Source organism: Convolutriloba macropyga, chromosome 14, assembly GCF_964194025.1.
Source record: "Convolutriloba macropyga chromosome 14, txConMacr16.3, whole genome shotgun sequence".
Taxonomy (NCBI): domain Eukaryota; kingdom Metazoa; phylum Xenacoelomorpha; order Acoela; family Convolutidae; genus Convolutriloba; species Convolutriloba macropyga.
Window position 1 is genome coordinate 28,612,698 of NC_134481.1, and position 26,701 is coordinate 28,639,398.

Consider the following 26,701-nt stretch of genomic DNA (forward strand, 5'->3'; position numbering starts at 1 on the left):
ACTTTCTGCAGCAGCAGAGACAAATGGCAAGAAAGTTACACAAATATGGGAAACAGTCTAAAAATAGCCTGCTGATAGTGAAACGGCTGTCCTACACCTTGAAAAAGTCATAAAGGCAATAAAGAAACAATTGAAAATTTAGGGCTCTATCCCCATTAGAACATAAAGCCTACACCAACTAATTATTCCATAATGGATGATGCTATTCATATCTTGGAGGCTATAATGCAAGATACCCGATATTTTAGTTTTCATATTGGCGTAAATACCGGATCTATAACATAAATTTTCTGTATGCATGAGGAACGCATTGCACTCAGATATCAATCAACAAACAAGTCCGTGATCAAACTGAAATCAGGTAAGAAAAACCGCTGAAAAAAATTGCCTGGAACCGGATTGTCAGACTATCATTTCACAAAGATCCTTAAAATGGTATTATGATTTACAGAAAATTAAAAAATTGCAGGCACCTCAAATTAACGCTTATACCAAAAATAAAAACATTCAAAAATTGCAGCAAACGATGTCTCAAAAGCTTCACAGAGGAAAAGACCAAAACGAGCATTCGAATAGAGTCACATTATGAGCGCAATAAAAGCCATCGAATAGCTGAAACAAGATAGCCGGCAATCTGTAGGACAAAAGCCACGAACTGACTTCGAGACCAAAAAAAGACCAGATCAAAAAACATTACGATTTTAATTATTACTTTTTCATTTCAAACACTAATCTCTTTCGAGCAATTTTATAGCCTTGTAATTATCTAGCTGGGTGACTTCTATTGAATTTAATCCTAGGCTGTTGTAAAACCGTAGTAAAACACCGAAGCAGAGAATTCAGATATATTTTTTCAACTAATTGCTGAGATGTATTTTTATTCAGAAACTGAAAAACTTGCTTGTTATTTCTATTGGCTGCTCTCAGATAACCTCATCTACTTCAATTAAAATAAAAATCAATAAGAGAGAGAATTCATTTAAAGAGAAGTCATGTGCGCCCCAAAATTGACTCAAATTAATTCGCTCCAATGAGAGCAAAAAAAGACGTCACTCGAAAAAAAAATCAAAAAACAAACTAGAGCAAAAAATCCCATAATATAAAAAACATAGCCGGCAGATTGCCAGCAAATTAGCCGCAATAGCTGCGTAGATCTCCAGTCTAAAAAAAACATTAAAAGAACAGACAGACCAACAAATAACTCTTTTCATTAAAGGATGAGATGTTATATTTTTTGATAAAGAATCTGTATATATTATTGCTGCCTCTATTAGCTAATCTCAAATAACCTTAATTTAGAGTAACAAACACGCACAAACACACACACACACACACACACACACACTCACTTGACCTTATTTCTTTAAATTAAAGTAACGAAAAGTCAATTTCAAAGTAAGGAAGTCATTTTTGAGAGAGAAGTAAGTCACGTATGACCAAAAACTTGCTCCACTAAGAGTGAAAAATGACGTCACAAACGCACTTCAGTTGAAATTGCATGAAAGAATTAACAAAAGGTAGATTTGAAGTGGTTGTGACGTCATATGGTCGTAACAAAAATCTCGACAAAATTAAAAACAAACCAAGAGCAGACCAATAATAGACCCAGCTATCTCTGTGCGGCTATTAAAAAAACCAATAAAATTCAAAGTCAAATAGCCGCAGGTGAAGATAAAAACCACTGGCGAGAAAATTTTTATTCGAACACTTTTCTCACTCCACTTTAAGAACGAGTGAACAAAATTTCACGTCAAAACACCACTAGTTTTTTGCTTCACTTCTCGTTTCAGCGTGATCACAATCATGACTCCACTTTGACTGACTCACTACTCCAAAAAGACCGCGACCCAATGCAAATCAAACTCTTTGAATCGTAAAAAGGAAAACGCCTAAAATAGTCTTAGAGAGGCTGACAGTGGCTATTAATAATTTGTCAGAAAACGATGAAAATCCACAGTACGTTTCAGAATGCTCGACAAAGTGAGTACACAAAAGACAAACTCAAGCCGGCTGAGTGATTAACGCCCTCCCTCTGACTATTACTTCAGTTCATTCAATTTCGAAAGCTCAAAGTCAGGGAATAAATGTGTTAACGTCTTCCAAAAAACTTAAGATGACAATCTTGAAATATAATCCAAAGCGTTGAACACAAACTAATAGATTCGCAAAAAAAGTGATAAAGAACCACTAGAGACAATCCGAATTTTTGTTCAAGCACAACTTTCCCATTTTAGTTTAAAATTAGTCCCAAAATTTCAAGTAGCTAAACCACTTGCTTTTATGCTCTAATTCGTGTTTCGGCTTAACCAAAAAACTTCCCTTCAACTTGATTCCAAAAATCACGAACATCTGAACAGCTCTTAAAGAAGACAGCGCTCCAACACAATTCAAATTCTTTGAATTTTTTTTAAATAGAAGGCCAATGATAGCTCCACACAGCTATCACAGCAAGAGAAAACAACAATGAGCTCAATAACAGCTCTGATATAGTCTAGAAACTACGGAAAAATGACGAAATCTCCGAAAACCTCAAAGCTTAAAAATGGTCACAATTTCAGCAGAAGTTGCTTGTTAACAGTGGCCCCATCAAATGAATAATTAAGTAAATATTTATTGCGATGGCCAAGTTATGGCCCAAAAATCCAATTGAAAGCACACAACTACTGTAAATAAGAAGAATATCCAAAAACGCTTAAGAACAGCAAAACTGAAAAAAATTGCACTAAATTTCATTAAAATCCCAATAATGATATTAAAGCAAAACAACACTATCAAAACGTTAGATTATTGTTTCTTACCACGCACGGTAACCAAATGAATATAGCTGGCAGATTGTCAGGACATAGCTACAATAGCTTTAAACACCTGTAGTCTCAAAATGCAAGTGAAAATAATGAGACCTAAACAATTTAAATAAGTTTTCAAAAAACGTACTGTGAAGCTGCCCTCAAATAAACCTTCAGTTACACTAAGATATCTTGAATTGACCTCACCACCTCTAATTGAGTTTAGCAGAAATCCATTTGAGAGATGAAAGCACATTTTGAGAATGAGGTGACCAAATGACAAAGGCCTTACAAACATAAAATGTAGGAAAACTTCCCAAAAAATTACCAAGCCATTTAAAAAACACTGAAACATAGCCGGCAGATTGCCGGAAAATAGCCGCGATAGACGCTTGTGGCGTTACATGAATTGAAACACCTATAGAAATAAAACAGACAGATCGACCACCAGTCCTTTAATAGACCACTAGACTTTTTGGGTTAGCTTCGGGCTGTCATTTTATGAGACACATAAGTTCTATAAAGAGAAAGCCCTAATAGGGCTTTTCAAAACTAGGATCTTTTCCGTTTGTGCCCCCTCAGCTTAGTGGGCGCATATTATTTGCACCCCCCCCCCCCCCCCCCCCCGATGCACGTGCAATATTTGGGGGGGGGGGGGGGGGGGGGGGAGGGCACAAACGGAAAAGATCCCAAAGTTAATATTCGAAATCAAAAACTCAAGATTCTAATATTCAAGAATTAGGGCATATGTTTGGCACTACTTAGATGCACACTATTGACCTTTAATAATTAAATGTTCATAAAATTTAAAGTTTCATAAGTGAGCTCAGAAGTCATTTTTTGAGTGAGGTAAGTCATTGAAAAAGTCAGTTCCAAGAAGTCACAGTAAGACGAAACAAAATCTGTTAGACAAAAATCCTAAGAAAAATTTAGGAGCACTATAATAGCCGCCTAGAATTGAGGACGCGGCTATTAATAAGCAGGAAAATGACATGTACGCAATTGTTCAAAAATTACATTAACAATTAACGTTTTCCACGTGATGCAGATGTCAGATGGTTGTAACAAAATTTTGATGACGAAATAAACACATGCCCCCAGAATGCCGGAGAATAGCGGCAATTGATTAGCATAACCCGATTGTGAATGAAACAACAAAATGAATTCAAATTGATTGTTTTCTCAAAGAAAGCTAAAAGTACGTCTTAAGTCCATTTTCAATTTTGTGATTGGGGTTACTCCTGCTTCGTGATTAGAAGATAAAGGGACTTTTTCGAATACCAATTATCGTTAGACCTGATAATTTAGACAAAGTAAAACACTAATGAATTGATGGATGTTAGGGCGGTAACGGGCATCTAAAACTGCGCTTAAGGAGTGAATCCCTATTCATTTCTGACTTCGTTTTTTGACATTTACTCGGTTTATTTTGGGTTGCATTGCTGCGCAACTGCTTCGTAAATGCACATTGGGTAAAATCAGAGAGGAATGAAACTTAACGTAGAGTTCACGCACAATAATAAAAACGCGCAAACATAGGCTTAAAGCTCAATATTATCAAATCTAGTAAAGAAGAAACTGCCGGAGGACTACGGAATCAACTACAAGTGAAACTTTACCTAGTCCCTGGCCGCCTATTAGACAAGTTACTTCATTAGATCACATATAATTTGAATTACCGATTCGAGGTATCATGAAAAGAGAAAAGTAAGATATAACATTGTAACCGTTAGATATATTAACAAGCTCATAACAAAAAAAAACATAGCCAGCAAGTTGACGGAAAACAGCCGCCACTCATCCGCTTGACGCAAATCATCACCGAAACAGAAACGATAAAAATTGACAGAATTTGTTTCTAAGTGTCAAGGAGTGTCCCCCAATTTGGTGTAGTTTCAATTAGACTCTAAAATTAAACTTCTTTCAACTTTTAAACTGAAAACTATTAACTTAATAGTAATACCAGCTAGCAATCGCTCTAATGAACTTTGATAACCTAATGCACTACGATTTTATTACCAGTGAAAGTCGTGACATTCTTTTAAGTCTTCTTCAAGTCTAAAACAAAACCCGTGATCGAAAGGTAAAGCCAATTAAGAAAAAGGAGAGCGCCTAAATAGTAGCTGCTGAGAAGCTGACGGTGGCTATCAATAACTTGTCAATAAAATTTAGAAAACCAACTTCGGTCAAAAAACGTTAAAATATTTATTCGAAAAAGCCTCACATGATTAAAAAATTCGCTTTCTTAAAGCGACATTTTTACGTTCACTTCTATCAATTTCTTTATACAAACAGCATGAAAAAACCACCCTCTCTTGTGTGGCTGCTAATCACTCAAAAAAGCAAAAGAAAACTATACAACACGGTCAAGCAAAAATTTTACTTAAGAAATTGACACATGACTACAGTAAATGCTTCGAACTTCCCTCGAGAGCAATTCAACAAAATATCCCGACCAAGCTACAACGTACGATTAGTTTGCTCTGTTAGATTGCATTTCTACTTGCCAACTCCAACGCTGAATTTGATTTTTTTCAATTCACACCAACTAAATGTTGAATTAGACGCTGATCGATTTATTAGAGCCATTATATTTCTCAGCTTTTAAATCGCATCTTCTTACCCCAGGGTTTAACTCGTCGACATATTTCCCATAGCACTAGAGCTACACTGTAAAGATCCGCCTGTCTACATTGCTCAAAAGTCACAAACTTCACGTCATCTCGACGACATGTGTCTCCTCTGTGTTGGGAGGTTGAGTCATCGCGCTCCGGGTGACATCCAGTACACTCACAGCTGTTCATCTCCATTTCCAGAAGATCTGGGGCGCTGTAGCGTCGAGTTCCAATGATGAAGCGTCGTCTTCGGGATTCAACGTCGGGCGTAGAAGGGAGAAAACTTTCGTGTGTGACGGCGAGGCCGAAATCGGCAATGCAGCAAGTGAGATCATCTTTGACGAGGATATTGCGACTCTTCAGGTCACAGTGCGCAATGCCAGGCTTATCTAAATGTTACAACATTTAAACTTCAACCAATTTAAATTGGGGTCTTGCCATTACAGCCTCCATAAAAATAATCCAATTATAGTATTAATAGGTTAATTGGGAGTGCGGGCTGTGGCTTTTGGTTATAGCATCACTACGCCGTGACGAGAGTGATAATGGGATAGAACCCTAAACTGTACACATTAAATTGACAGGAGCCCTACTGTTTCATGTGATCTTAGCATGACCGATGTGGTTTTTAGGAAGAAAAAAAGATATTTTAAACAATACCCAACATGGAAAGCGCGAGAACTATTTGGCGAGAACAAGCAAATTTAAGAGTACATTGGATTACTGCTTCTTTATGAAAACCAAAATCTTCTCCCTGGAAGGGGGCAGCTTCAAGTGTTGATGAATTGAAGCGATGCCCATACAGCGACTGAGAATATTCATAACCAGCAGTCAAAAAACAGTAGTCTAATGAACTTTTGGATTTATTCTGTTTTTCTCCCGCACTAACTACTGCGCTATGCGTCACTAATTTTCCCAAACTGCTATTATATATTAGCAACAAGCTTTACTTCGGAGAGAGCAATATAGAGATCACTCAAAAATGATGAACGAAAGCGTAAAAAAAGTCACTTGAGAAGTCAAAGAATGTTCTAGAAGAAAAGCGCAAAATTGTCAAGCAAAAAAAATTGCATAAAAAAAGACACACACGTTTACAATAATTGCTATGAACTTCGTTCAAGACCAATTAATAACATCATATAATTTGTAACTGAGGGGCGTAAAAAACACTGGGGGGGGGGGGCTAAACAGAATAGATCCGAACTTTTTAATAAACAATATGGGTCTTTCCCATTATAGTCCCCCTCCGAGCTTAGTGGTCAGATATCCTATAGCCCCCCCCCCCCCCCATTTATATGATAAATATACCATAATGGGGGGCTATATTTTCATGAGGGGGATATAATGCGAAAGATCCAACAATACTATGGATAGTTTTGCCCAATAAATCCAAATTAATGGAAAAGAAGTATGATGTAGCATTCTTAACGCATGCAGAAAATATATTAACCGTATACCGCATCGTTTACATTAAATCACAATTTTCAAACGCAGGCTTATATAAACAGTATAATAAGATGTAGTTTTCTGAACACGTGCTGCGAAAAAATTCGATAAACGCGTTTGATCAAGTAATAAAATCAGTTAAAGCTGATATCGAGTTCAATTGACCTGATAATTTACAAAGAATATCAAGTAATAACCGGCCTCAATTGAGCATATCACTTCGTAAAAACTTTTACTTTGTACTTGATCTCTCAAAGAAAAAGAGTTACTTAGCATGATTAATTTCATTAGGCTAAAATCATTTTCGGCCAGCTGCGAATTACAAAAATGCCACGCCCAGAGTTAAACCTCTAGGAGGGGATTGACCTTGAAAGCCACAAAAGTTCAACTCTCACATCAACTTCTCGCATTCAAACCGTTGTCCAATGATCGTAAAAGCAAACTAAAGAAGTCATATGGTTTCAAACTTCTCGTCACAAAACAAATCTGAAAATTGGCGTGTCGACAGAAACCAAACAGAGTCGGCAGATGTCGGATGGTACCCTTCACAGATCGAAACAAGGACAGAAAAATAAAATCAACGGTCTCAGTGTTCTTAAAGAAAATTGCTTTGTTGAGCAACTGCTGTTTTAAAGCACTTCGAAGAGAATGAGTGAAACTCCCCTAGAGAAATCAAAAAGATTTCACGCAAAATGTCGAAAAGCGGCAAAATAAGGTAAATCGGAAAAAAAAAATTGTTCGAAGAAGTATAACATATTAGGACAAGTCCGGACGTACAATTCAAAGAATTTTCATTGACTAAACAAAAAACTAGACCTAAAACGGACGATGAGTGAATTGGTAAGACCCTTTCTAAAAAAATCAAAAATTTTTTAAAAAAGGGAAAATCAATGTCAAAATGCTGCATGTGAACAAAAAAACCACAACCGAGAAATGAAAATTTGGTTGAAACAAAAAATTAGGCCTAGAATCAACTATGAATGGATTGGGAAAATCAGTTAGCAAAAAATCCGATCCAACACATCGAAAAAACAGTCAAAATTGAAGTGAAATTGCCGCATGTGAACAAAAAAACCACTAGCGAGAAAGCAAATTTTTGTTCAAACACCGTTTTCTCACTCTACTTTAAAATTAGAGCGAAACAATTTCACGCCGCAAAACCACTCGCTTTTTCGCTCCACTACCTGTTTCGACGTGACCAAAATCATCACTCCCATTTGACTTCAAAAATTAAAAAAAAATCGGCGAACAGATCTTAAAAAAGACAGCGCGCCCCAATACATTTCAAATTCTTTGAATTATAAAATTAGGAGCGCTATAATAGCCGACTGAGAAGAAGAGGGCGGCTAATAATCTGCGTCCAAATTAATCTATCATTCGTTTGCAAAAATTTTTGAGTTCCCGTAATCGCATCGGAGAAAGCAAGTTGATATATAAATCAAATGCTAATCCGTCTATTGATACATAAAAAATTGTATATTTGAATACTTTAATGCTTCTGAGCAATTTTTCAAAAAAAAAATTGGCCGATACTCAAAGATTAGAGTGCGAGAATTTCGTAGAAAACAATTGCAACAAACGTCAAAAGAAATTTGCTTTCAAACGACTGGTGAAATTTTGGCATTGGTAATAGGCAGTTTGTATTGGCAATTTGTTAGCGAGCCTCGTAGAGGGTGACAAGAAAAAAATTGCAAGGTTCAAAAATGACGGGTTCAAACTTCCCAAAATTGATCTTTAAATCATGAAATTATAATTCCTCGGCAGTTTCTGTGAACCGTTTTGAGACTAGCAAACTCTAACAAATCTTCAAGCAAATTAATCCTCTAGAATTGCGTTTAACTATTTCATGGCGTTCCACATCACGAAACGTCAAATGGCCAGACGAAAAACCGAGTAACCAAAAAACCAGAACCCAAAGAAATAACCATACGGGGGAGGGGCAGTAGCTTATCATGTTATTAGAGAATTTGGTATAACAGAGAGGTCTGTTCTGTTTCTTCCCCCAGTGTTTTATGTGCCCCTCTTACAATTGCGTTACATAGCGCGTGCGTCATTTTTTTAGGACGAAGACCAATCAAAATCTCTGTTATACTACAATGTTATATACTGATGAAAAAACTTTATTTATATTTATTAGTGAGCGTAGTAATTATATGCCCACTAATTGGGGAGAGGGCAAAACAATATTGATCCGAACAAAATAGAATAGTCCACAATTGCTCTCAAACGCCCGGCAAGCGGTTGTTTTCGGTAGTAGCCAATAGAGCTTGCCGATGCTAGCATTAAGGGAGAAGGGGGTAACGTTGAGTGCGGAGGGAGGGTGGAGGTTTGGAAGGGCTAAATGAGAGGGGGTATAAATTGCCAGGTGGAAGAGGGTGGTTGGGGGCGTCGGGGAGGCGACTGGAGGTCAAACGTTTAAGATAAAGAACCACCCTTTACATCATGAAATTGTCTCCTCAAAACAGCTTTCCAGAATCACATACTTAGAGACTAACAAGGCTAACGCTTTAGACAGCTTCTCAGCCACTTAATGCCCTCCAGACGCTACCTGTTTTTTCCGTTTTTGAGGACCAAAAGTTAAAAGGGTTAGAAGAATAAAGGGTAAAGAGACAAATTGCATTTATGGGCTTAAACCTATTTTTGATTTCGTTTTTATGACTCTGCTCATTTTAGATTGCTTTGCTGAACAACTGCTGTTTAAGAGCAGAATGAGCGAAGAATGAAACTATTCTAGAGAAGTCAAAAAGATTTCACGCAAAATGTTGATCAAGATGTGAACTAAGATAAAGCGAAACAAATTTTTACTCCACGAATTTAAAAAATCAGGAGCGTAATAATAGCCGGCTGAGATGAGGTCGGCTATTAGACATAACTGACTCACTAGAATTGCTCTCGAATCCATTGCAGCTTGCTTCAGTCGGTGTGATGGCGAGGGGGTAACTAAATTCACTGAGGGGGAGGGCTTCAAATGACGCCATTAGAGGTTATATACACCTATTATCTCTAATGAAATTTAAAGCAAAAAAATAAACCAATTGCGTCGCGTTCTCATTGGACTTTTATAAGTGAAATGCTGGATTTCAGCTGCTGAGACGTTTACCATAATTGCTTCTACCTACCTTCGCGAGCAAAACGTTTAACGTTCACTTTAAATGCTTGAAACTTCGTTAACAATGGTTACTGAGGTGCTGAAAATCGCATTTAAGAATCTGTTAAGAATGTTTCGGAAAAATCTTGAATATGAAATTGGTAGCGACCCGTACAATTATTTGAGCTCTAACAGAACTGCTGAGTGACTTCACACCCGTTGGTTTGATAAAAAGTCACACCAGTAAGAGAAAAATGATGCCACAAAAGACACCAGGACTAAAACAAAGTTTTTTATTTATCCAGCTAAAGCATTTAATTCAATATAGCACGAAATTTTTCAGAAAGTGCAGTTGATTTCTTTGCTTCATTTCTTAAAAACAGACAGCAGTGTGTTAAGATAAATTATTTTACTCAGATTGGTTGGAAACTAATCACGTTGTCCCACAGGGAACGGTTAGAGTCATTAGTTTTTACTCTCAAAATTGACGATTTTCGAGAAAATGTACAAAGAAACTTCGACATAATTCAATTTGCTGATGACACAAGTTTCCATGTTAGCAGAAACAATGTCTTCGAACTAGAAAAATGTGTTTTTGAAATACTGGAGAAAACAGATAATTATCTAAAGCAAAACAAATTAACCATGAATAACGTTAAAACTGAACTTCTTTGCATCTCGAAAGATAAAAACTTTGGTCCAATAGTTTTTTGGTGACAAGAAATTAAGCCACAAAGTCACTGCAGATACTTGGGTATAATGATTGATTCTAAATTAAACTTTCATGTACAACTGAAAAAAGTCCTATCAAATATGGCCACAGCGATTAGATCTATATACCTTAAACGTTATCTGTTAACTCTGAAAGCACTATTGATGCTATTAAAATTCCTAGTCCTTTCTCAATTAACTCTCAGTGCTCTATTTTTTCAGAACTTGAATTTCTCTACAATGCAGCGAATTAATCGACAAATCAATTGGGGAATTAAAGTTTGCTATATGAGAAAAAAGTTTGAGAGATCTAGATATCTCTTAGTAAAATCTGACATTTTGCCTGCAGATATTTTAATAAGCCAGATGAGTGTTTCAAAACTCAGGACAGATATTTCATTACCGAAATCAGACGGCACTGAGAATTATTCTAAGTGGTAATGTCTTGGTAAGAAAAAACAACAGAACTGAACTGCTAATTCTCCTAAGATCAAGCAGTCCATCATTACAAAAAAAGCATCCAAAAATGGATTAAACTTCCGCGTGAAGTCCGGATTATCAAATTACGCTCACAGTTTAAACGCATGTTAAAACAGCATCTGCTCCAACAATTCAAACTTGCACCGTGGGAAAGGAACGTTGGTGGCCTCAAAAGTTATTTTTACCTATAAAAAACGGAACCACTAATTTTGATTTTTAACATTGCACTAAATTTGTATCTAACATTTTAAACTTGTAATATTTAACCCCTGTGTTATATTTTCAATTTACTTTTTAAAAACATAGCCGGCAGATTGCCGGAATAGCTGCGAAACAATAGACCTGCGTGCCATATAATAGAGATAGAAACAGATACAGATCTAAATTGAAAAAAAATCGACGCCGCTCAAAAAACTAGGTAAAAAACATTCAGCGATAAATTAATTGAGCTTGTTGAAATTCATTCCGCAGAAGCCTTTTATTAGGGACCTTTACTGTACAAATGAGTTCCTTTGACCTCAAACAAATTCAAATTAAACTTAAGTTTTAAAGTGCAAAAGTCATTTTATTGAGTGAGGTAAGTCACGTATGATCAAAATCTAATCACGCAAATAACCTAAAAACTTTTGCTAAAACGAGTGAGAAATTACGTCACGCGCGCAAATGCCGTTAGTGAGAGGAAGAAGTCATTCAGAAAATTTGACTTTTTCAGCTTTGCTGTGTGAACAAATGTAAAACGAAAAAAGAGCGTCAGACGACGAAACAAAAAAACATAGCAGGACAAGTCCTGACGTACAATTCAAAGAATTTTCATTGACTTAACAAACAACTAGACCTAAAACGGACAATGGGTGAATTGGGAAAACCATTTCTAAAAAAAATCAGATGAAAAAAAAAACAAAAAAAAAACAGAAAATCAATGTCAAAATGTTGCTAGGGAGAACAAAAAACCACCAGTGAAATATGTAATTTTGATTCTAACAAAAAACTAGGTCCAGAATGAGCTGTGAATGGATTGGGAAAACCATTCAGAAAAAAATCCGATCCAAAAAATCGAAAAAACAGTAAAAATCAGAGTGAAATTGCCGCATGTGAACAAAAAACCAGTACCGAGAAACCGAACTTTTGTTCAAACACTGTTTTCTCACTCTACTTTAAAATTAGAGCGAAAAAAATTCACGCCGCAAAACCACTCGCTTTTTCGCTCCATTTCCTGTTTCGGCGTGACCAAAATCACCACTCCAATTTGACTTCAAAAATCATGAAAATGTGTGAACAGATCTTAAAAAGACAGCGCCCCAATACAATTCAAATTCTTTGAATTGTAAAAAACCAAGAGCACCGCAATATAGCTGCGCTCAGCTTACAGCTTCGCAGCTATAATAAATAAATTGCGAGCACGTAAACAGTTCCGTGGATTTTAAGCTCTTCTTTACTCACAATCGGGAGGTGTACCCCTGATGTCCTGGTGAAGGTACGCGAGGCCAGCTGCTATACTGGACATGGTCTTGAGGGCCTGTTTCTCAGTGTGGAACACACCACTTCCCTCTCCTGTCCCGCAAGCGGAGTTGAGAAAATCGAGGAGAGATCCATTCTTGTGGTAGTCCACGACTAACCACAACTCTGTCGCCAAATTCGTTGCTAAACACAAAAAGTATTAACATGAAACCCGGCCATTTGAACTAGGGCACCATATACGTTGCCACATACAAACCAGAAAGATAGTTGTATCATATCGTAAGAGTATGAAAATTCTGCCAATTTTCATTACAAGCTGCCTCTTCCAAACGCATCATCCCATTTAATGTAAATTGCAATGGCTACTCATGCGTCCTATATCGGCGCAGTACAAACCGTTATCAGTGCTAAAACACTCATTAGTTTAGGCTTATATTGTCAAAAATTTTACGAGGGGGGGGGTGGTCTTCATTTCGAGGTATATTTATATCAGTGTACTTACCAACTCTGTCGGAGGCGACGAACTGCAAAATGGAGTTGTGTCTCAAATGAGCATAAATAGCTCTCTCATTGGCCCAGGAACTCTCCTCTCTGATTGGTAGCTTCTTCACTGCCACATCACTGCCTGCGTAGTGGCCCATGTACACTTGTCCATACCTCCCAGTCCCAATTGCCGTGATCAATTTGATGTCGGAAGAGATTGTGCGCATAGACAGGTACACACCTGAACAACCAAAACCTTCCAAACTATTCTCATTATTTGCTAACTTGTCATTTTTTAAAAAATCAGATAAAGGTTGACGTCTTTAGACCAGTTCCACATGGAACAACTGGGTCTTTTAAAACCAAAAGCTCTCAAATTCTGTAGTTCGCCTCTTTACATATCAGACTCATGGATTTTTATGCGCTTTTGAAGACTCCTTCCATATTCGAGCCACATCTTCGATTCAGAAGTATCTCGAATGAGGACATTCTCGTGAGCAACCCTTGAATATAAAAGCCAATCCCTTGAAGAAAATCGCGCTCTTGGATTGTCTTTAATGAGGGTTCAGAATTAAAAATTGCAGTACGCGGACAAATGAAATTATTACTAGAGGCATAGAACACGGTTATTTGCGGACGTCGTTCAACTTCAATTTCATTCATGAAATGTCTCGAAACTAACGCTAATAAAATTTAAATCACTCGAAGCCCGTTTTTTTTTTGCATTAATAAACATCAAAGTTGATCCTCTTCAAATAAACAGTTGAGTCAATCAACAGATAAAAATATTTGTAGCTGTGGGTAACGTAACCGGGGCTCTGGTTCGCCTTAACCATTAAAATCCAATTTTAAAAAATTAAGAATACTTTACCTGGTATTTTTGAGTTGGAAGTATCGGGTAGCCTTGATGACGACAGAAGCGGGTCGTTGCTGGAGCCCCCATAGCTCTCAGACACTGAATGATGTGAGTTTATGCGTTGGAAACTCTTGCTCGGGACATTTTTGACTTGTGCTGATGACGCATGTGTAGTGAACACATTCTGACTTGCTTTTCCGTTTTCAGCTGTAGAAACGGTGAATGGAGATGTCAGAGATTTGTGGGTTTTTCTCTTTGAACAGAATATGGCGAAACAGGAGACCAAGGCAATCACGAGCAGCACTATTGGGAGAATGGCGACTATGATGATGTTTCCACCTACCGAGGTTCTGGGCTCTGTCAACACGGTACATCGAAATTGCCCTGAATGTTACTTTAAACGATTCCTAATTTTCCTCTCGGCCCTCCTGAGTGCGAACATATTATCTTATTGAGGGAGCATTAAGCGCTCTTTCTAAATTAACAAATTACCATCTGCTATTTAATGGCACACAATTAGTAACTAGGTAGGTGCTCATAACCCACTGGGTGGTCAACAATGGAAAAGTCTCGGTAAAATTCAGCACGTAGTCGCAACGTTCCGCACAAATTAGCACTCTTGGATCTGAATTAGAATCAACATTTGATCACAGCTTTCAGCTTGAACAAGATCATTTAGCCTAAACTTGCCTTGCGAAAAAGATTATTGAATAATTAAGGTATTTTGAGATGCCAATCGTTCTCACGAGCCAAGATATGAGCAAGCACTGATCAGCAATTAGTTTTCTAAACCCTCAATTAGTAATTTGAGGCACTTTATACGATCATTTACCAATTAGCTATATTATGAAACGGTGCGATGATGTGTACGTTGTTAAAAACTACCGCTAATTTCGGAAAGCTGCGAATGAAAACGGTAGATTGCCGCAAAACGCCACCGGTGAGCATCTTCGCGATTATTAGGATTGAAGCAGAAAAAGAAATGAAGATAAGAAATTGGCTGCCGTTTGAAATAGGCCTTTCTCCAAATTTTAAAAAAATAGGTCATGGGCAAGTTTTTGGAGTGGTGGTTCAAAGTTGCCTATATTGCTATAAACACATTAAAATTATGCTTCGTAAACAGTTCCAGCAAACCGTACACAGACAATTAGCGCTCAAGCCATCCACCAGCTTCAGTCAGTCAAAAACCAAAATTTCTTAAAAGAGACATGCATGACCCAATGCTCGCGCCACTTTAAATCAGCAACAAGGGTCATCAGACAGCAACAAATAACTTTTGAAACCGAAACAACTTGGAATTTGTCAAAACTGAAAAATTCTACAAGTTGGGACCGAAAATTTGAACAACCCCCGATTTTGGGAAGGGAAAAGCTGAGCAACTCGAGGTTATGGCACACGGTTACGGTATCCTCTAAGCTATTCATGGACCCAACGAACGTTATCGCATCAAACTCAAAAGCGCAGTTATTAGCACTTATATGGTGCAAAATCGGCATTTTTTATATTTCATTTATTGTCAAATTTCTCAAATTGTTCATTCTATGATCCTTTAGGTGTTTATTTATGCTCTAATGTCATAAATTTGAGGCATTTAGAGTTACTTACGTATCAGCCTTGCTTATTTTAACAATTTCCAGAAAATATTCCAAGAATTTGACATTTACTATGTAAATTTTGATCTAAATATCTTACTTGATTAACCAATCAGAAACGAGTAGCTATGATGTTAGAAAGGATATTTATCTGATTATTTACTTTAACCGATTTGTTTGAATAGCAAAACTATGTTGTATTTGCAACCAGTAGAAACTGTTGCCAAGAGCAGGTTGCTCTCAGAAAAGACTAAAATTTGATTCTTCATCACTCAGTCTTTTAATCTAAGTTTTGCCAGATCTAAAGATCTTTAAAGTTTCAGTTAGTTGAGCTTTCTAATAAGTTAGCAAAAAAACTAGCTATTGGCTGAAGCCTTAAAAACTTTAGAACGAGATTGAACATAGATTATCACGGAGGATTTTCAACATAACTTCAATCAACAAAATAAAAGTTACAGTCCCTTAAACGTCCGAGCGACTAATTGTTTCCACGAGATCATTAAACAATCGGATTCAGTGAAGAACTAGGCCGACGTAAAGCTCGGGAACCATGCTGTGATATTTCCGTTCCGCTGAGATTCTTGAGCAGCCGCAACACCCAAAAACCACAAGCTATAATCATCAGGCAATTAGAACATATCTCTACACACTAAATGTCTATAACAAACAAAATGTCTACACACTAAATGTCTATAACAAACATAACCGACGAACGTCGGAAGAACTGCTAGTGTTAGCTGTAATCGATTGCAGCACGCTTTAGTCGGGGGGGGGGGGTAACTGAAATCACTAAGCGGGCTTCTAAGGAGGTCAATATACCACTAATAAAATTTAAAATGAAAAAAATTTCAGCAACATCAGCGCACTCTTCATTTGACTTTTAGTAGTGAAGTGCCACCACTTGAGTTCAGCTATTGACACTTGTAAATGAGAGATGTTTCCATCACGCAACACGAGAAGTCAGATGCGTGAAAGTTAATAAGAAAGTTAAAACGATAAAGCAAATAATACCTAACAGAATTCTAAGTAGAATACCAATAGACCACGTGTCATTACATAGTAAATCTTAAAATAAAAAAGTAGAAACTGCGCTTGTGGTGCAAGTAATATGCACCCATTACACTTGGGGCACCATCGGAGATGATACTCACGTCCCTATTTCGTGCCTCGTAGTTGCTTGATATTTTCCCTTGTATATCCATATAAATTGCTATAAATTGTCATATTTAAACAATTCTCATAGCGATATTAAGTACGTATTTCAATCTAGTACTCTTACTTCTAGTTTGTTTATGTTTATTGAAGACAATCGCGGAGTGATAGATTACTAATAAAAATATTAGGGACCCAAAAGCCTCAATATTTACCATTAAAATTTGAAGATGAATTTGTATAATTAGTAGATGTAAAAATGTAGTAAAGAAAGTGATGTACTTGGTGAAGTAATTATGCTGATACGGAAATTGTATATGTTCTCAACCAGCATCAAGAAACGTACAAAAGCCGGAAATTGCTCAACTTGGATATCAGTAAATATTTACAAAGGATCAGCACGGCTCGAGGTGCAGTACTGCGGAATTTTTAATCATCAGAACACCGAGAAGCAGCCTGATAGTCAGTTGAAAGCTTTCTTTTGAAACTAAAAATATCTTGTGAAACTACTTATTCTACTCTTAAAATATTCTTTTAAAAACTAAAATATTAAAGACTGAACTGGAAAATCTTTGTCCCGAGTTACGAAAAATTTCTGAGTTATAGTAGACATTGAGGGAATTTAATTAGAGCAGCGAAAACCTATCAAAACTCAAGGCAACTAGCGGATACAGATAGCATTCAAACCACTCAATTAAAGGCTATAACTAGCTAATTGCACTAAAACTATAACCGCTAAAATTGCACTATGATACAAACACAATAAGTCCTTTTGAAATGGCAACAACTCTATTTAATTACTCTAAACATCAACACCAAAACAGCTACACACCAACCTTCAAGAGTTAGAGAGTAACAGATACGGATAACGCACGCAAGTCCATCCTATCAGAGGAACATTTCAAATCGTTTGAAATTCGTGAGCAGTTTATAAAATAAACGTTTATAAGTTTTGATATATATTTCATTATTGTTTTATCGAATAACTTATATTTAATCAGTGACACTTAAGCAGTTTTACTGAATTAATTATTGTCCTATTTTAACCGTCAGAGTTTGTAATTATACCAAGGAGTTGACTTGCTGCCCTGAGTTGGCCAACTTCTTTTACGTGAGGGTATTTTCTTAATGGTCAGTTATTTACCATCATTAGTTTATATTGCATAGTTCACAGTTTTACCACCGTGAAACTATAGCTGTGTAAGGGGTAGGGCTACACGACAAAAATAAGTCGAGGGTTATAAGGGGAAAGAGCCAAGATCTCACTGAAGAGTTCCCGTTCATTGTGTTCACCTACAGCGAACGAAATGAAACCGCAACTCTTTACATGGTGGTTCATGGTCAAAAAGGGAATAGGCTATTTTTTTTAATCTTCAAAAATGTAAATTCAAAGTTATAACCACAACAAAAACGTTTGGTTAAACGTTTACATTTTCAAAACCGCCTCGTAAATATATGAATATTTTGGTCTTTATAGTTCAGTAGAAAAAATTCCTAAAGCCTCTTACTTGTCTATCTATTGGAACACGTTCATGCGGTTTGACCATTTCGCTGCTTAGTTTTTCCTTGAATTTATTTTTAGTTTCTTCTTTTCGGATTTCAATTGTTAAATTATTTCACTTCCCAGAAAAATTTCTGATCAGTGACCTGTTTGGATTGGCTCCATTTGGATTGCCACTTATTCTTTGGAAACAAACTGGACAGTTACGTTTGGTCATTTTTTTTACAAAAATCCTGAATGAGGAGTTTTTGGTTTCTCGACTGCTTTCTTTATATCGTGAGAGGTCAAAAAATTTAAGAAGACAAACTTTTTTAATGAAAGCTCTGCTGTTATAATTTTCTCTTTCAAAAATAGATCTCTTGCACAGTCAAACTTCTTGCTCAGGAAGCAAATCTTTATTTCCCAGTTTATTTGTCTATTAACTCTATAAAGCAACGATTGGAAAAAAAATTGCACTGAAATTGAGAGGGGACAGAACAAGTGATTTAAAAACACTGATTCTGGCTTTTAATGGTAAAAGATGTCATTTTAAGTAAATTGAGATAATAGCATTTGCCATTTCTGTTAATGTTATGTTTAGCTGTATGCCAACATTTAGATTAATATCAATCATTATACAACAATAACGACAACTTGTTTTTGGCTCTAAAAATTCCATTATAATGCAATTGTTCAAATTTTGATTCACCAATAGTCGGAAAAACAAAATTTTCTTTGATTTGGGTTTAAGGTTAAGATATATTGCCTCATATAACTGTCAGCATTTTCAAATACACTGTTAATTTTGCATAAGAGATTTTCATCGGATTTGGAATGACAAATAATGCATGTGTCATCTGCAAACTGTAAAACGTCCTCTCTGTTTTTTCTGTGAAATCGTTGATATACATTATAAAAATTAGAGGTCCGAGAACTGTTACTTGAGGTACTCCGTGATTGATTGTCACCCAGTTCGAATATTCAATGCCGTTCTTTACGCATTGTTTTCTGTTAGACAAAAAGGATTCTAGCAATGCAATTGACTCCGTACTAAATCCATATGTTAAGTTTTTCGAGAAAAATTGTTAGATATTGAGTTAAAAGCTTGAGCTAAATCCAAGAATATCCTGACAACAGTTTCATTTTCTAACATACTGTTCACTGATTCTGTCAACGACATAACTGTCATTCGAAGAATTTCTTCAGAAACCCCAATTCATTTTTGTTGATTCTTTCATATTGATGTTGATTCTTTCATTAATTAACGACTACTGATGACGATGCAAAATGAAATATCAAAGCCAACAGATGCTGAAATTTTCAATCTGCTAGCAAAAAATTTGCCCAGAAAGCAAACCTACAAGTATCATGACTCTATAAAAAAGAACAAATACAAACAAAGAAAAATTGACGTTGAGGAAGCAACGTTTTGTCCGCTTGTCTTTGTGTTCACTGGTGGAGCTGCCCATCAGCTTCAAAAGCGCTGAAATAACTGGCATCGAAGCTCTCTGCGCGAAAAGATGACAGCTACGCTGACATGTCATATCTAAGGACAAAAATCAGCTTCGCTCTCCTAAGGAGCTCCGTCCTCTGAATTTGAGGCTCTAGGATACTTCTTAGGGGCGCGCATGCTCGTGGTTCTTGCAAATGAAAAAGTGGTAGGCATTTTCCTCAACTTTTAAATTCTCAATTGGGAGAAGCTGCTTGGCTTAATTTCCATTTCATCTCCTTGCATTCCAAGGAGTTTCCAAATAACAGCCCAGCAATCTTGTTTGCTTTGTATGAATTTCCGCGGAACAATGGGCTTTTTGTTCATATCTCTGGGACAAATATCGGGAAATTTTTTAAAACTGCCAATGTGTAGGGACTCTTCCATCTATTGGTCCATTCTTTGTTGACAAAATCTGTTATTGATTTCGCTGAGTATTGCAGTGGATCCCTGTTTGGGCCATTTGCTTTTGATATCTTTCTAGATTGCTCTGGAGGCTATGACTTGTGCTCCTTTGTAAATGAAGTGCTTCATCGTGGGCAGTAGATATCAGGTCTGGGCTATTCTGTCTTGTTTTGATGAGGCTCCTGACATTCAAGCTTTTGCCAAAGATGTCCACCGGTGGTATACTGAGGAGACACTCGGCTGCTGGAATTGATGGTGAGAGGCAGTTTAGTAGTAGGGATCGAATAACCTTGTTTTGAAAAGCTTGGAGATCTTTCGTGTTTTTTTGCCCCCAAACCGGGAAAGCATAACGCTTGTGGTTGGATTACTGTCCTGTATAACAAGGCTTGGGTTTGCAATGGTAGTCCCCAGCTCCGGGAACATTTGCTTCTGAATTGGTTCCAGGTTCCCATTGCTTTTTTGATGACTGAAAGGGCATGCTCTTTGTATTCAAGTCTCTCGCCTATAGTCAGAGTGATTCGGTCTGTTGTGTAACTGCACAGCTGTCACCGTTCACAGTTGATACACCAATCGCTGTTGGTGAGCTGTTCAATATCATCAGCTCAGTCATTAAGCCGTTCCGACCATTCTCCATTTGGAGAAAAGGTTCTCAATGTCACGTCAGGCATTGTTCAGCTGCGCGTTGAAATTTTCAATTGTCTCTGCTTCTATTAGTACCGAAAAGTCATCCGCAAATTTGAAGTGTGATTTTTAGTCTTTCAAGAAGTCCTCAATGTATAGCATGAATAGCACATGTGAGAGTACGCTGCCTTGAGGTAATCCAGTTTCGATCTTGAATTCAGAAGAGTCATGTTTATCAATCCGTAAGCAAGCAATTCTGTTTTTTAGAAAAGTGTGCAGGATGGCAAGTAGTACTTAAAATACTCCCATTTTTTTCAATTTGTAGATCATTCCATATATACAAACGCTATCGAACGCTTTCTCCATAGCAATGTTTAACACGGCTGCCGGTTTCCGAATTGTTTTTTCTATCAAAAGATAGACGATAAAGTGACCTTACTATACTTTTCTTGGGTCAGAATCCTTCATTAGTAGGGCTCATGCAATTGCTTGCTTTTAGCCTTTTCGTCAGCCGTTGTTCAACTATTCTCTCAAAAAGTTTACCAACATAACTGCTGATACAGTGGTCTGAAGCTAGGGCAGAGTAGATAAGATTTTTTGTTCAGTTTTCTGATGAACGATATCCTTGCTTTCATCGAGGGCAAATTATATTTCTGCCAACATTTGTTGTAAAGCTGCAGAAGTCAGCTCTTGAATTTGGGGCCGATATGCTTGAAAATTCTTGGATGGAATTCCTCATTGTCCATTGAGGAGCATTTAGTGCCATTACGAAGAGCAGTATCAATTTCATTTTTTGTAATATCATCTTCAACTAGGGCGTGTTGTAAGCATTCTGGAAGTTTTTGCACGTCATGATTAACCATATTGAAGTGGTTGTCAAAAACTTGGTTCTGGAGACGCCTCGTCTCAAAGAACGTCCCTCTGAACTCCATGGCTATGTCTTCAGTGGTAGTGAGTATTTCTTCGTTCTGGTTGTTAACTGGTCCAACCCCCGCTCGTTGATTACCAAAGATTTTCTTGAAGAATCCCAGAAACTTTCAGCTTTCTGGTGACCTAGTTCCCCTAGATGTTCGCTCATCCAGTCTGCTACACTGTCTCGTAAAAGATTCTTGAAATTTTCTTTCGCTCTTTCCAGAGCGATACGATTCCGAGGAGAGGAGTGGTACTTAAATACTTAAATACGTAGGTTCCGTAGTTGCTTGCTGGATTCTGTGAGAAGCTTATTCCAGAAAAGTTTGTGTGCAAACTTTCTTTGTCGGTATGTGTTTTCTTATTGCAGTCTGGATAGCCTCCTTGTTGGTGTCCCAGGTATGGAGAACTTCGCCCTTGAACTGAACTGTTTCTGTCAAAACCTCTAGTGCCTGCGACCAATTTTCCCAGTTGGCTTTTTCAAACCATTGTTTTCTAATTGTTCTGCTTCGCTTGACGTTTCTGTGTAGGGTAACAACTACTGGGACATGTCCACTCAAGGGAGCAACAGTGAATAGTTCCGTTTCGTCATCGGTGGTCAAGGATATGTTATTGGAGTTGCTGATTCGGCCTTGAGGAATGCATTGGTCGATCACACTGTTCCCATTTTTGGGAGAAAAAGGTGGGTTGTCCGTCGTCGAGTTCTGTAACTAGCTGGTTGAGGTTATCATAAAAAATTTGCCCATGTGAATTGTAATTCGAGTCTCCCCAGGCCAATGTCGAGCATTGCAATCACCTAGGAAGAAAATGTCTTCAAGTTTGTTCTTTTTTGCATAGTCAAATGCTTTCTTAATTTGTTCAATCCACATCTGCATGTGGTCTTAGGATTGTGATCGAATGTAGGCCGTCGACACTAGTAGCTTGGTGTTATCCAAGAGAATAGTTATCCACAGAATCAAAGTGTTTGATTTCTAGCTCCGTTATGTGGGCATGTAAAACTGATTTTTCAATGAATATCGCAACTCCAAGGTCGTGATAAAAAGAATCAGTGAAATAATATTCAAACTCTCTTAGGATTTTCTGGTCTCGTTCAATGCAACTATTTTTGATTTGTTTTCATAGAAGTATCTTTTGAGGGCAGTTTTTGCATAATTACTGATTCCACACGTATTGATCTGTACGATGAGGAGCCACCTATGATTTCAGGGTTTTATGTGATTTTCTCTGCAGTTCTTTTGGAGGATCTACACATCGAGATTGTTACACAGTCAATGACTGTTTGATGAAAATGGGGCAGTCTTCCGAGTTTGAAGGATGCTTTTCGTAACAGTTTGAGCATTTGTGGGGTTTTGATTTATTCGGGCCATCTTTAAAATCGTGTCCTTCACAGCAATATCCGCAGCAGTGTTTGCATTTGCAGTTCACTTTGACAGGCCCAAACTTTTGGGATTTGAAGCATCGTCTAATTTTGATGCCTTGTTGTTCAAATCGTATGGGTGGGTGGAAAATAGTGACAAGGACAACACATGCAGTCAGTGCCTTCTCCGTTTGTGCAGTAGTAGGGAAAATTAGCTTGATAGTAGGGAGGGCACTGCCCCCTTTTTCACGAATCTGATAGCTTTTAATCTTGCGTAGTTTGATGACAGCATTCGTTCGATTTCTGTTTCTTCGATATCAGTTGGTACCCCGTTTATCAGTACCACTTTGTTGGGTGCTTCGATTGAATTAATCTTTCGGGCCTGGCTAGCTTGTCCTAAGCACTCTGGTTTCCAGTTGTGATAGACTTCTTCGGCTTTCTCGGCTTTTAGAAATTCTGAGTGGATGTTTCCTCTTGCAGTATTGAATGCGTAGACCAATTTTCTTAGTGGAAAAAGTTTTGCAAAATCTTTTTTGATCTGGATGCTATTCGCATAATTTGCAGTGCGTGCAACAATTACTATTTTATCTGGATCGCGAAGCGGTTTCGTGACTTTACTGATGAAGTGATCCTTCAGTGGAAGTTGTTGTTGAAGAAGGGAGGTTGTACAAGGGTTAGTTTTGCATTCGTTCTTTGCTTTCATGTGAGCATTCTGGTGAGCATTCTGGAAGTTTTTGCACGTCATGATTATCCATATTGAAGTGGTTGTCAAAAACTTGGTTCTGGAGACGCCTCGTCTCAAAGAACGTCCCTCTGAACTCCATGGCTATGTCTTCAGTGGTAGTGAGTATTTCTTCGTTCTGGTTGTTAACTGGTCCAACCCCCGCTCGTTGATTACCAAAGATTTTCTTGAAGAATCCCAGAAACTTTCAGCTTTCTGGTGACCTAGTTCCCCTAGATGTTCGCTCATCCAGTCTGCTACACTGTCTCGTAAAAGATTCTTGAAATTTTCTTTCGCTCTTTCCAGAGCGATACGATTCCGAGGAGAGGAGTGGTACTTAAATACTTAAATACGTAGGTTCCGTAGTTGCTTGCTGGATTCTGTGAGAAGCTTATTCCAGAAAAGTTTGTGTGCAAACTTTCTCTGTCGGTATGTGTTTTCTTATTGCAGTCTGGATAGCCTCCTTGATGGTGTCCCAGGTATGGAGAACTTTGCCCTTGAACTGAACTGTTTCTGTCAAAACCTCTAGTGCCTGCGACCAATTTTCCCAGTTGGCTTTTTCAAACCATTGTTTTGTAATTGTTCTGCTTCGCTTGACGTTTCTGTGTAGGGTAACAATTACTGGGACATGTCCACTCAAGGGAGCAACAGTGAATAGTTCCGTTTCGTCATCGGTGGTCAAGGATATGTTATTGGAGTTGCTGATTCGGCCTTGAGGAATGCATTGGTCGATCACACTGTTCCCATTTTTGGGAGAAAAAGGTGGGTTGTCCGTCGTCGAGTTCTGTAACTAGCTGGTTGAGGTTATCATAAAAAATTTGCCCATGTGAATTGTAATTCGAGTCTCCCCAGGCCAATGTCGAGCATTGCAATCTCCTAGGAAGAAAATGTCTTCAAGTTTGTTCTTTTTTGCATAGTCAAATGCTTTCGTAATTTGTTCAATCCACATCTGCATGTGGTCTTAGGATTGTGATCGAATGTAGGCCGTCGACACTAGTAGCTTGGTGTTATCCAAGAGAATAGTTATCCACAGAATCAAAGTGTTTGATTTCTAGCTCCGTTATGTGGGCATGTAAAACTGATTTTTCAATTAATATCGCAACTCCGAGGTCGTGATAAAAAGAATCAGTGAAATAATATTCAAACTCTCTTAGGATTTTCTGGTCTCGTTCAATGCAACTATTTTTGATTTGTTTTCATAGAAGTATCTTTTGAGGGCAGTTTTTGCATAATTACTGATTCCACACGTATTGATCTGTACGATGAGGAGCCACCTATGATTTTTAGGGTTTTATGTGATTTTCTCTGCAGTTCTTTTGGAGGATCTACACCTCGAGATTGTTACACAGTCAATGACTGTTTGATGAAAATAGGGCAGTCTTCCGAGTTTGAAGGATGCTTTTCGTAACAGTTTGAGCATTTGTGGGGTTTTGATTTATTCGGGCCATCTTTAAAATCGTGTTCTTCACAGCAATATCCGCAGCAGTGTTTGCATTTGCAGTTCACTTTGACAGGCCCAAACTTTTGGGATTTGAAGCATCGTCTAATTTTGATGCCTTGTTGTTCAAATCGTATGGGTGGGTGGAAAATAGTGACAAGGACAACACATGCAGTCAGTGCCTTCTCCGTTTGTGCAGTAGTAGGGAAAATTAGCTTGATAGTAGGGAGGGCACTGCCCCTTTTTTCACGAATCTGATAGCTTTTAATCTTGCATAGTTTGATGACAGCATTGGTTCGATTTCCGTTTCTTCGATATCAGTTGGTACCCCGTTTATCAGTACCACTTTGTTGGGTGCTTCGATTGAATTAATCTTTCGGGCCTGGCTAGCTTGTCCTAAGCACTCTGGTTTCCAGTTGTGATAGACTTCTTCGGCTTTCTCGGCTTTTAGAAATTCTGAGTGGATGTTTCCTCTTGCAGTATTGAATGCGTAGACCAATTTTCTTAGTGGAAAAAGTTTTGCAAAATCTTTTTTGATCTGGATGCTATTCGCATAATTCGCAGTGCGTGCAACAATTACTATTTTATCTGGATCGCGAAGCGGTTTCGTGACTTTACTGATGAAGTGATCCTTCAGTGGAAGTTGTTGTTGAAGAAGGGAGGTTGTACAAGGGTTAGTTTCGCATTCGTTCTTTGCTTTCAATAGCAGTCCATCTTATGTTTGACATTTTTCTCAATTAATGTTTGTGTAATATTTTCATTTTATGAATAGATTTGAAAAATAAGATATGCTTCATGAAGACGTAGTGCTGGGAGGGTCCGGACCAACAATATTGGCCATTTCTTAATTGTGTCGTTTCACGGTGGGGAGGGGCAAGCTGTAATGGGCAGTAAAAGACTCACAATCTTTTAAATATAAACCTAATAAAATCGAACAATGATAACAGCATCATATAACATTACCTGATTTCACTGACCAAATATCAGAAAAGTATTTACCTGTAATGCTTGTAGGCAAAGCTGAGACAGGCTGGCGAAAATACTTGTCCCCCATTTTCTGATTGCATAATTCGGTATCATTGCAACAAAGCTGCGCCTCCTTTCCAGTGATGTTCGCTAGATCTAAAGGTTCATTGATTGTGTTTGAACACCCAATATGTGATCCATCATTGCAGAAGTAAAAGGGTATGAAATGGTCAGATAACATAAGCACGCAGTACGAATCAGTTTTACAAGTAGCATCGGAAGAACAATTCGAATTAACATCGGAACGAGATTTATGACAATAGCACTTCACCATTCTTTTTCATTACATCTAAAACAAACAACAGACCACCTATATTATATACACGGTGTTTCTATCTACTCTTAGCAGACGCCTAAGCTGCAAATGAAATTTACAGCAACTAAATCCTAATTGAATTTCAGCCACTGAAAAAGATCGAACTACATGTATTCCGTGCAAAAAACCTCGGCGTAATGCTCCGGAAATTAGAAAGCTAAATTTTAACCAAAAACCCTGTTCACGAAAAAAATTCGGTGAACTGTTAAAGGACCTCAATTTAAACCAACCAATTGTTCCAAATCGGTTTCATGCAAAATGCCAAGGTATTA

General features: G+C 37.6%; 1 protein-coding gene across 1 annotated transcript in view; it reads right to left on the reverse strand.

Moving 5' to 3' along the window:
• The window catches only part of LOC142353206 (bone morphogenetic protein receptor type-1B-like), a 48,405-nt gene extending 22,006 nt beyond the window's left edge, over positions 1-26,399 (reverse strand). The window contains exons 1-5 of the mRNA XM_075405431.1: positions 26,087-26,399; positions 13,939-14,280; positions 13,087-13,308; positions 12,567-12,767; positions 5,410-5,790 (exon numbers count right to left, since the gene is read on the reverse strand). Coding sequence (XP_075261546.1) covers positions 5,410-5,790; positions 12,567-12,767; positions 13,087-13,308; positions 13,939-14,280; positions 26,087-26,387 — 1,447 coding nt within the window. The 5' untranslated portion in view covers positions 26,388-26,399. The remainder of the gene's footprint in view (positions 1-5,409; positions 5,791-12,566; positions 12,768-13,086; positions 13,309-13,938; positions 14,281-26,086) is intronic.
• Between the last annotated feature and the right edge of the window lie 302 nt (positions 26,400-26,701).